Raw genomic sequence first — 12,076 nt, 5'->3', positions numbered from 1 at the left:
GGGTCTGACCATCAGTGCGTCAGGGAGCTTTAACCTGGCAGTGAACGCACTGAAGGTAGAAGCACGAAGGGCATTCTATGATATCAAGAGGAGATTCTATGAGGAGATTCATACATTCCCCAATTACAATCTGGCTAAAAATATTTGAACGCATAGTCCAACCAATTACCCTTTCTGGCAGTAGTGTGGAGTAGTGGTTAGGGCTCTGGACTCTGGAGTGGAAGAATGTGATTTCACTCCCCAGGTAGAGGACACTGCTGTTGTACCCTTGAGCAAGGTACTTTACCTAGATTGCTCCAGTAAATGCCCAGCTGTGTGAAAAATGGGTACAAATGTAAAAATAATGTCATATGTTGTAACAAATGTAAGTCACCCTGGATAAGGGTGTCTGCTAAGAAATTGATCAATTAATTGAGGTAAAAGATTTAAGACAAAGGTGAATCCTGACCAAGTACCAGCTCAGTGGCCAGGGAGAACAGGCTTGAGTGGTCACTGTAAGACAGGAGAGGTGGAGACAGAGATGCACTTCCTCCTACACTGCAATAAATACAACGAAACGACTGACAAATTATTCCACAAAATCTCTCTCTAGAAACAAGACAGAGCTACAGAAACAGAGCAGTGCTCCTAGGAGAGGGACACACAGCCCCACTACCAGCCTGTGAGACACAGGGTGAACCCTCAGCACAGGGGAACTGCAGGGAAGATATGTGTATATAGAGCTCTGGAAGGAATTAGGAGACCACTTAACATTGATGTCTGAATTTGGAGTGGTCTCTTGATTTTTCCTAGAGCTGTGTGTATGTAAACATTACAGAACATATCATTACTAAAATGTATTCTTTAATTACTATTCCATCCACTTTTAAAAACACTTATCCTGGTGAGGGTTGCAGGAGCCAATCCCAGCAGGAATACACCCAGGACAGGACAGGACACCACTCCATCACTAGGCAATATACACACAGGGCAATTTAGATTCACCTACCCTGCATGTCTTTGGACAGTGGGAGGAAACCAGAGTGTCCAGAGAAAACCCACACGGACACGGGGAGAACATGCAAACTCCACACAGACAGGCCCCCCACGCTGGGACTTGAAGCCAGGACCACTGGAGCTGTGAGGCAACAGCGCTAACCACTGCACCACCATTACACCCTATTCTTTAATTACTATTATTGTTTATTATTATTGTGTCTATTATTGCAGTATTATTATTACTACTATTATTGTCATTATTACTATTATTTGTATTACTATTAGTATTAACATCATCAACATCATCATTACTATTATTGTTAAACATCATCATCATTACCATCTCTCCCTGCATGACAAATGTTTAGATTAATCTGTACCTCCCCATTTCCCCACGATTTCTGTTTCTCGTGTATTCTTATCAATTAATTCCTGTCACTCTATGATTAAAAAAAATGTTTAAAAAGCTGATGTAATTGTTATATTGTACCTGCTTTGGCAATACTGCTATGCAAGTCATGCCAATAAAGCTTCTTTGAATTTGAATTTGAGAGAGAGAGACAGAGAGAGAGAGAGAGAGAGAGAGAGAGAAATTCAAGCAAACAAAAAGTTTGATGAGTCTGTGAGAGAGCTCTCAGGTGAATTGGATGGAACCTTAAACCAAAATGAACTGCCAGCAACTTTTCTGTACAAAAACATCGTAATTGATAAAGGGCTGGAAACTAACCAGTTCTGCAGCTAGAAAAAAAAAGCACACAGACTTTTCTTTCTTTCTTTCTTTCTTTCTTTCTTTCTCTTTATTGCTGAAGAAAAGTTGCCGTGCTGCAAAGTTCACAGGGTTAAAAAACTAAAAGGAAGTCGTTTCTTTGAAGGTGCGGGGTCTCAGTTGTTGACCAGTATGCCTGCAATCCAGTCCAAATAGACAGAAACCCGGGTGAACATGCTGGGGTAAAATCCACAAGGCATCCCCCCTGAGGACAGGACGCCCTCCACTACTCCCTTGCAAACCAAAGGAGCTCCAGAGTCACCCTGAAACACACACACACAGACGCACAGACACACTGTGGTCAGTGGTTAATTTCAGAAAGAGAAACTTAACTTCGCGGAGGAAGAAGCATTCTGCTGTTTTCAGTGGTTTTCACTCATCAAAACTGATGACTCGAATTGAGATATGATGAGCATGTGTTTAATTCCCCCCCAGTGCCATGAACTGAGGTGTGATTATGTTGCTCACTGAATGACATCCACCATTAAAAGGGGACATTTCTGTAGGAGAAAGTCTCTGTTCTCAGTTCGGTGCTGTTCACTCTAATGTGTGGCTAAATGCAAGGCTGTAGCGATGGCGTGATACAGCTTGTAATGTCTATGTACTTGTAGTGGATTTCCCGCTTTTTGTGATGGAAACATCATGTAAGTCACTTTGAATAAGGACTTCAACTGAAAGACTTAAACTAAGGCAGTGAAAATCATTAGTTTTCATTGCAGGGGCATCAGCAAATCTGAAACCCAGGGTACATGTTTCCAGCCATATTTGTTGCTTTCTGTATTTTGAGCCAATCTAGCTTGTGGTTACTGCTGAAAGACAGATACTGAATGTATTTACTCAATTCCCAAAACAGTTAATACAACCCTCGTAATTTATGATTGTTACCAAGTGCAATAAAGTGTGTGTGTTCTCCTGGAAACACGACACTGGTGCGTGACACACGTAGAAAAGCCATAGAACTGCATGGGGGAATCGTATGCATGTTTTTACATTTTCCACTCTGAATGAAAGCTCATGAAATATGTGAACAGCTTTGCACGTGAGCACACTGTTCAATGTTCGGAGAATGGGGCAGTAATAGTTTGAAGAATTTCTGCCCTTGCACTTAAATAAAATCCTTAAATTAATCATCATAAAACAAATAACAAATGTCTGTTTTGTACATTGACTGGTAAACACAACTTCCTGATACAATCTAAAGTTATTTAGCAAAAATACAAGTTACAAGTGTTTCAGGGGGTGCGGGGCAATGTGGGTGTGTGTAATCTGAGTTGTGTGTGTGGGTTTTCTTTTTTATTTAATGTATTGGTTTGGTTTATGATTATCTTGCTTTTTCTTCACTTATTTGTTGTGTTGTTTTAACTATGATTGTAACTTTATATTTTTGGTATGTTACTTGCACACTGTGGTATTCCAGCACACCTCTCCTCATTGGAGATCATTCTTTTCCCCTTTTTTTAATTTGTGTACAGTGTTGCCCTATATTAAAGGGGGGTTTAAACCTGTAATTATACGGAGGGCATGGACTTCGTGCCCCATCCCTCCTAGATTTTTGACCGTGTATAATAAACTGTTTTACAACTGTTATTGGTGTTCGTGCTGTGTATATCTGGGATTGTCTGCCATACCTGCGTGGGGAGAGAGAGAGAGGGGTTTAGTGAATCCCTTCCTCCTCAATTTAAAGTAAACTGGGAGTGGCGGTGTCATGGTTACTGGTGGTTCTCTCTCGCTGCCAGTGCCACACAAATTGTGCCGTTAAAGTTATGAAATCCACAGTGTTTGGATGACTGTCCAAATAGGGCAATACTCTGGCAAAACTGCAATTTTGGAATAGCTTTTTTTATGATTACTTTTGGTTGTGGTCTTACCTTGCAGCCGCCTGCCATGGGCCTACTGGCACAGATCTTGAACTCGTTGAACTGTCTACGCCAATTCTGCTTGCAGAGATCCCTGACCACTGTTAGTTCCACTGCCTTCAAGGTGGAGGATGAGTTGTAACCGTCTGGGTCCGTCGCACCCCAGCCGGCCAGCCAGCAGGAGCTGCCCACCTTCACTTTGTGTTCCTCCTGAGGCAGCGGAGCGATCCCCACCTGGCTGTTGAGAGAAGCATTTCTTTCCAGCTTCACAACAGGGTGAAAACAGAAAACAAAGTGAAGAACTTGTGGGAAAGAATGTGTGACTTGTGACTTGTGACAACTATCGAAATTACAAAATACCACGGTAACATATGTCACCAAAAATTACCCTTTCACTCTGAGAATACAAGGTCTGATTTGCATCCAGACACCTAGGTCTGTGGATGACTGGTCAGCAAAGACACTCCCCTACCTTCAGAAGCATGATGTCATCATTGAGTCCCTTCCGACAGTACGAGGGAAATGGAAACTTTTTGACCACTTTGATGATCTGCTGCGAATTCTCATTGTCATTCACATTTTGAGCCCCCAGAATAGCTGTAATGTTACTGTAAATGGAAAAGAAGAGTGGGATGTGTGATCTGCAGCATTACTCAACGTCTCCTATAATGGTGCATTTTAGTTAGCTGAGGGTCTGTTCACAAGGCACATATTGCAGTCCGGTGATCTTCTCTCTAGGAGCACCCATGAGGGGGGCCTCAAAGATCTGCTGAATTGGCTGGTGAGGGGCTGAACCAGGAGCCACACCAAGAACAGAAAACTGCCTGCCTCTGGAGGCAAGTCTCGATATCAGGTGGAGACAAGGGAAAGAGAAAAGAAGTGGTCAGGTCAGTTACATGTATGTTGGAGTCCGGTGGCATTGCTTGGATTGACCATTATCATTTCCCTGCTGCAGAGGGGGAGATGCATGCTTCACTGTAGCACAGTCAGGGTCTCAGAATACTTCACGGGGTTGTGGGATGCCGCTGAAACCATAAACTCACAGGAGAGAAGCTCGCCGATGTCCGCACTTCACGATTGTCAATTGTCTACCATTGAAGAGGTTCAGAGGCTGTGTCTGGGTTAGAGAAAATCTCTTACGCAGCACTTCTACACCTATGAAGTCTAGGTTCTCTCACCACAGCAATACATCTGGGGACTTTACGCAGAATTTTGCAAGGTGTAAAAATAGAAACTGGTTATCAACAGTTTGGGTTAGATAACCATAAAAATGACATGACTATAGAAGTTTATTTCACACTCCTGCAAATAAATCAGCCCTCGATCGCTTAGCACTGCATTCGACTTTTTGTTTGTTTGTTTGTACCACTCTGGTGCTAGGTGCACTCTGGAAGAATGTGTTTAATACATCAAGAGAATTGCCAGTGATGTTTTAATCCACACAAACAAACATACACACACAGAGACAGACTGGTCCATTGTGTCAGCTTTGCTTTTGCTCTGGTTACTGTTTGCCATTAGGTAGGAAGATATGAATTCTTGCATTATATCATCTCACACAAAATGGTGACATGGACTGTACTCAAAGTGCAAGCAGGGGTTGCAGTACTCACTTGCCATTGCAATGGGCGGCCGTCAGGATGAAGTCCTCTCGGATCAGTGAGCCCCCACAGTTAAAGCTGCCCTGACCTCTCTTCACAAGGAGGAACGCCTCATAAGGTCGGCTATGGGGGGTCTCATCATGTCCCCCAATGATCTGCGTCGCCCCTGGCAATATAAACAGTAGAGTTCTGTCATCCAACTAGCATCCTCACTATACTTCTTTATTTCTTTCTTTTTCTTTATTTCTTTAGGTTGTAAGTAAGAAACTTTCCGCAAGCTGAGAAGATTTACCCTCTATCCCCTCTTATCTTATTGGATTATATATTCGTGGCAATACATTTTGAATGCAATATTTGAACATTGCCATGGATTTGCCTGTCCCACCATCATATAAAAAATATGAAATAATTTAGAATCCCATTTAATTATGTATCTATTTTTTGTTTGTTTTACTCATTAGGATCATTTCGATCAAGTAGCTTGCAACTCTTACAGATGGGAGACAACATTTCACTCGTACAGATGTATCTTAAATTGTTGCATATGGTTTCTCAACCTCAACAGATATCTGTTAATCTGGATGCATGCATCACACAGATACAGGTTCTCATACATGCTTCTTGATTGTGTAGATTAAGTCCCTGCGATGATGTTGCAGCTATTGACTCAGTCTGTCTCTAGAAAAATGAGAAAAAAGTAACCCAGGTTTACCTGCAAAATATAACAACAAAGCCCAAATCCCAGACACACAGAGGACCATCATGTTGCAGCTGAAGAGCGAATGCCCCATACAGTCCTTGTTGGCTGGTAATCTGCTAAAAACAGGAACTTATATATACCACCAAGTAAGCCACTAACACTCCAAGTGCATTATTAAAAAACAACTACGTAAAAAGGAAACTGAGTGCAAAGACGTAAAAACAAAAGCAAGTATTATTATTATTTTGTATTTATTGATGGTATTGCATGTCTTCTTGTTTAATTGTCTTTTTTAAAAGTCTCAATCATGAAGTCTGCACACGCATTGGCAGGCCTCAATCTAAAGCTGATTTGAAAGTTGTAAAAATAAAATTTAAAACACACAAAAAAAGACAAATCTGCTGTTCTGTCATTTGTAAAGGAAACACAAGCAGTGGACATTATTTGACTAAGATGTGGCGACTAATTACAATGGTCCAAGTCCCCAGCTCATTCAACAATAAACATTATTAGGCAATACAGATGAATAGATGACCTTGTGGTGCCTGAGGCATAATGTTGCACAACGATATTGAGTAATGTAATTTAGAATGAAAATGTGACCACAAATCATTCATGGCAACTGAGTGCCAATAAATGATTTTCTAAATGATTGTTAACATGAAGCAGCAAACCTTCAGCAGGAAAATTCGACTAAACAGACACACAAAGCTTTTAAAAATCTTTGGTAGAGTTTGCATGAATTAATCCTCATTAAAAGACAATTTGTGGTAAAAAAGCTCATACGTAAATCATAATAATCTTAATGAAAGATTATCAGCAATTATATTTTAGTCATACTCTATTGAGAGTGGTGATTGGTTGGGCACAGTATTGTTGGAAATACTCGAAGTATTAAATATGACTGTATTAATAACTGGCTGTGGAAATATGAATACAATTATAAATATATGAATCTTAAAAATAAAGGCTCTTTCATTTGATAATTTCATTTTCTGCGTTGTTTTTATTTAATGTTTTCAGAAGGGGGAGTGGGTTTTGGGCTTATTTTCCGTTCCTTATGATGTAGCAGAGGAAAAAACATGATCGTATCACCACAGTGGGGTATGAATGTTTAGATTTCCATCGGCTGTAACCCCTGAACTGAGGTAGATCTAAAGAATGAGATCTGACAAATCATTTCCCAAAATGAAAACATCTTTTCTTTTTCGGTGGCATTAAAACAAGATGTCTACAGATGCAATAACCAACGATGCTGACCAGAGAGAAAGCGATCAAAGAAAAATCTCACAATGGTTTTATAATTCCATTGTCAGATCGTAAGACTGAAAGTCCGTCCGTGTGCAGTGTGACACTCATTAAACCTATTCGTCCACTGTCTCTTTTTTTCTCATCTCTTAATTTGAAAAACATGTTGGGGCATCATGAGAGCTCAGGCTGCAGACGCTACACACTTTCAATATTATACAGTTAAGACAATTGCAAAAATGTACACAGTGGGGGGGAAGCGTTGCTGTCTGGTCGAAGATGGTTTAATGCTCTGCTCAGAAGTTGCATCCTGTGTGAAAACAAGTTTTTGTTTTTATGTCAGCTTCCATTTACTATGTAGTAGCAGTCTACTATGTAGTGTAGTTTACCATGTCATTTAATGCCTTAAGCCATCAAACATGCTGAAAAAATCTGGTGACTCAGCACACTATGCTTTCAGAGTTTAAAACGCATCTGCAAGGGATTCTGTATGTCTGTCCTTGATCTGTATGTCACAAGAGAGGGAACAATAAAAAGGTAGCACCCCAGTTTCTGTCATTAAGAAGCTTTATTTGATGCACAGAGAGGCAGATCTGATCACATTTTATTTCTCAGCTCACATATTATGCAATGTAGATCTGGAAAGCAGGTCGTGTTGCAAGCTAAACAGCCCTTGGCTAAGTTGCAATTGGCAGGACTATTTCACACTCATTTGGCACTCCAGGTGTAGCCACACAGTGCAGCAGAGCGACATGGAGGATAGTGTGGCGCTTTAACATGGGTCCCTCAGTGTAGCTTTGATCCAATACTTATACACAGAGATTTTGGTGTAGATAGCAGGCTTATCTTTACAATTGTCGGAACCAAAAGAGACGATGCCTTGTGCAAACCCATCACAGACCAGAGGTCCCCCAGAGTCCCCCTAAAACACACACACACAGACACACACATTACCTTATTAGTGCTTGAGTTTAAAATACTTTACAAAATGTGTAAGGTGGGGGTTGGGGTTGTTCCGGGGGACAACAAACTGTACTGCACTGTATTATTGCACTTTGTACTGCTCTTATATTTTGTAAGTCGCCCTGGACATGGGTGTCTGATAGTAAATAAATACATAAATAAATAAATAAATAAATAAATAAATAAAAACAACAATATAGAGGTCAGGGAACCATATCCCTGCAGCAGGTTTGGATCTAGGGACATCCAAAATAGGTAGGAAAAAAGTATTTTATTAAGTTTCTAATTTCTTGTGGCCTCTGCACAAAAACACACCATACAATATACAAAATCACAAAAATCACAGACATCCCATCCCAGAATTGGCTACTTCATTGTTCCAAACAGAATCCTTTTCTATGGTTCAATTTGTGTCAGCAAAGTCTGGCAGCTGGGCTGTAGAAGAGGGGAATAAAAGGCACAGCGGAAACTCGCACAGTCCTGACCAGTGGGAGCAGGTGGCACCCGGCAGTGCTCGGCCCACCACACCTGTTCCCGGGCTCTTGGTAAGTGGTCAGGGACACTGTACCTGTCGTGCCCTGATCTTTCATCTACCTAGCCCCGGGTGAGGAGCTGAGCCTCTCGCCCCCTTCCTTCATTAGCTGCCCACCCCGCTTCTGCCGCTCCACCACTCTCCGGCTTGTTTTGCATACATTGTTTTGCTACTTCATGGGACTGCTGGGCATGTCAGTGTGATCAATAATGATGGGATGGTGGTACTTCAAGGATCACCAAAGAGCAAACAAATTAAAGAAAGAAAGAAAGAAAGAATAAATGTGTTAAGCATTACCTTGCATGTCCCATGGTCCGGTCTGCCAGCACATATCTTCCTATCGTCGTACTGACCGCCCCAGGTGCTTCTGCACTGTTCATAGTTCTGCACAGTCACATTGACTTCTTGGAGGATTGAATTTGAAGATGATTTTGATTGGTTGACCTTCCCCCAGCCGGCCACGGAGCACACCGTGCCCGGCGCCACGCTTCTCGACCGCAGTGGAATCACGGCCACCTCCCTATTCAGGACAACGGGCTTTATCAGCTGGGAAAAGGAAGAAAAAGACCAACCAACTTCAGGACACCTCACTTGTTATACACACGCAGCTCAATTTTTATTTGAGTTCTAGTGGAAAAGTGGACCCCCCCAGAACGTTATCTGCTGTTTTACAATCTTAATTAGTTTTTTAAAATATTTTAACAGGAGAGACACGATACATTGCAGATTCATTTATGTTTTAGACTGCAATAAAACATCACAAAAATCTAACAAATAAAAAAAATGTCTTTGACTTTTTGACTTTGCTGTTTTTGTCAGGTACACACTGAACACATTTATATCGTACTGTATTTAATGGTGACCTTACCTTCAGCAACATGATGTCGTTTTCAAAGTTTTTAGACAGTGGATGGGGAAAGGCTTTCTTCACATTTATGACCTTCTGAGATGTCTCATTTTCCTCGATGTTGTGGGCCCCAATGATGACATGGTATTCTCTGTGTGTATCAGACAGTGATTGGACACATTGTCATTATTTGCTCCTTCTTAACACACTCAGAGTTGTCCTTCTGCAAACCAATGGAAGCCCTGCATCTGAGCTTAGCTACCTTAGTTCATATTAAATGGGATATAGCATGAATCCTAAAATGATTGTGTTATGCATCTTTATGTATTGCTATGGTGAAGAAGTAAGATCAGATAAGTACCTTGTAAAACTCTTAACCTTTTCAAATAAAGGCCGATGTCAAACTCTGGCATATGTGCACTTTCAGAGTTTTAGGAGGTGTTGAGTTGTAACTTCCTGGATAGCAGGAACACACAACTTTCACCACAGACCATAATGACTGCAGTTGCAATGGGGATGACAAGTTTCCACTATCCACTTGCCACTAAAATTATGACTCCTGAAACCCTGAAATCTGCCATTATTTGTCGAAGTTTATTTAAATTATTTTAAAGTTGCTAATATGATAGAATCAATCTGAAACAGTGCTAAACACCGGTAAAGATGCACAAAAAAGCATACTATTAGCAATCACACTAGTTCCCCTTTAAGCTCTGTAATCAATGTAACGTGTGTGGTCAGACCCCTGGTGCCTGATCTCACGGCCTCAGCAGCTGATAGACTGTTACAGATAGCTGTTACACCAACAACAGTGGTCGCCTGATGTGGTGGATTTGAACACTCTATCAAGTTATGAGGGATAAGGTCTTCATTCCTCATCAATCCTTATTATGCCAGCATCACCAGTTTGGGTTTATGTCCCCCGTGGTTCTACAGATCTTTGAAGGCCATTCTTTATTCATGTTTGATGTATATAAACAAAGATACATGTACATTAATTCAGGTACAGTACTGGGGTCAGGGTAATTAAATAACGAGGATCAATGCAGTGGTGCCGCAAGTTAGTGAATGTGAGTTGTTCTGGGTAAAGGCATCGGGAAAGTGAATAATTGTTCATGTTTATACTCACTGTGCTTGGCAGTGCGCTGCCGTCAGGACAAAGTCCTCACGGATCAGAAAACCACCACAGCTAGATGACTTTCCTCTTCCAAGTAAAATGTAGGCCATGTAAGGACGGCTATGAGGCGGGACTGCCTGGCCCCCGATGATCTCAACACCACAAACACCTGCCAATCACAGAAAGATGAGTTCAGCCCCACTGTCAACACAATTCTAAGGGAGTGTGGGAGAAGGAGGGTTTTGGGGGTCAGGGGTGGAGGGTAGGCCGGGGGTCAAACCTAATAGAACAATTTGGCCCCCATACTCCAGACATTGCTTGGTGTGCTCCTGGATGTGACATACAGTTGGTTAGCTATCAAGGATCGGTGGGCACGGCTTATTGTACAGCAGTTAACCTTCCTGCAATCTAGAAGTATAATTAGTGAGAGCTGTATTAGTCCTACAGTGCTGCAGCCCTGCTGTGTGAGTTGATGAATTTGCAGCGTGAGGAGGGATGAAACAATTTTGTTTTCGTTTCCCCTAAACCTGCATGAGGGAAAAGCATCAACAACCACAGCAAGTTAAGTATCATTCACACCTTGCATAGGGCCATTGGAGTGGGAGTTTTTTGTATTAATTCTTCAGAATATGTGACAAAAGGCAGGGCGAGGATTATTATTTTTTTTTCGATATTCAGTCCTTATTTATACAAATCCTGATCAGCAGAGTTGCTGAAATCATAAGAAGTGACTAAAACATTCTGGTGTTTCTCCAGTGGTATTCTTTCACATGAATAATAATAATAATAATAATAATAATAATAATAATAATAATAATAATAATAATAATAATAATAATAATAATAATATAAGATTAATTACAGATTAATTTGTCTATGCTTAAGCCTGAATAAGAGCCAAACCACTCATCCCCTAAGCATGATTTGCATCACTCAGTGGTAGTTTTCTGTTTGTCAGAGGGTTTTCCTTCTGCAAATTCAAAAACACAATGACAGCATCCTTAATGCCAAACTGGCAGGGTGTTCCTGGAATAGGACTAAACGTCAGCCATAAACTACACACAGCATCTACACTGGAGCAGAAAGAACAACAGAAATAGAACAACAGTTTTGAGGGGCAATGAATAATATCGCTTAACCCATACATACCAGTCAATGCAGCCATCAATCCGCAGAGCAGGAGAATACACAGAGCTGCCATGGTAAATACTGATATTTTTACACAATCTCCTGGCTAGATGTTTCTGAGACGTATGTAGCACCTCAGTAAACATCACACCCATTGAGAACTAATTATATTCACGAGACGCCACACACACACACACACACACACACACACACACACATGGAGTTTGGAGTTCACTTCACCAGCCATTATTTACATACGAAAAGAAGAGTAAAGATAAAAGCAACATTATTATATCAATGAACAGGTGGGTAGGGATGGGGGGGCGTGCTCACTGGAAAA

At 41.2% G+C, this 12,076-nt stretch overlaps 2 protein-coding genes across 2 annotated transcripts; both read right to left on the bottom strand.

The window, feature by feature from the left end:
* Nucleotides 1-1,769: 1,769 nt before the first annotated feature.
* Nucleotides 1,770-6,029, bottom strand: LOC136717850 (granzyme B). The gene is made up of 5 exons (XM_066695392.1): nt 5,914-6,029; nt 5,214-5,367; nt 4,073-4,208; nt 3,613-3,864; nt 1,770-2,007 (listed from the first exon to the last, which is right to left on the bottom strand). Exons 1-5 carry the CDS (start codon nt 5,990-5,992, stop codon nt 1,861-1,863), a joined length of 768 nt encoding a protein of 255 aa, XP_066551489.1. The 5' UTR covers nt 5,993-6,029; the 3' UTR covers nt 1,770-1,860.
* Nucleotides 6,030-7,800: 1,771 nt separating this feature from the next.
* On the bottom strand, nt 7,801-11,829 carry LOC136717852 (duodenase-1). Its single transcript, XM_066695393.1, has 5 exons — nt 11,758-11,829; nt 10,621-10,777; nt 9,513-9,642; nt 8,942-9,190; nt 7,801-8,071 (listed from the first exon to the last, which is right to left on the bottom strand). The coding sequence occupies exons 1-5, from the start codon at nt 11,807-11,809 to the stop codon at nt 7,922-7,924; spliced, it is 738 nt and encodes a 245-aa protein (XP_066551490.1). The 5' UTR covers nt 11,810-11,829; the 3' UTR covers nt 7,801-7,921.
* Nucleotides 11,830-12,076: the final 247 nt, after the last annotated feature.

Source organism: Amia ocellicauda, chromosome 22 (assembly GCF_036373705.1).
Source record: "Amia ocellicauda isolate fAmiCal2 chromosome 22, fAmiCal2.hap1, whole genome shotgun sequence".
NCBI lineage: Eukaryota > Metazoa > Chordata > Actinopteri > Amiiformes > Amiidae > Amia > Amia ocellicauda.
The sequence above is the reverse complement of the archived record's forward strand: the minus strand, read 5'-3'. Positions and strand labels throughout refer to the sequence as shown.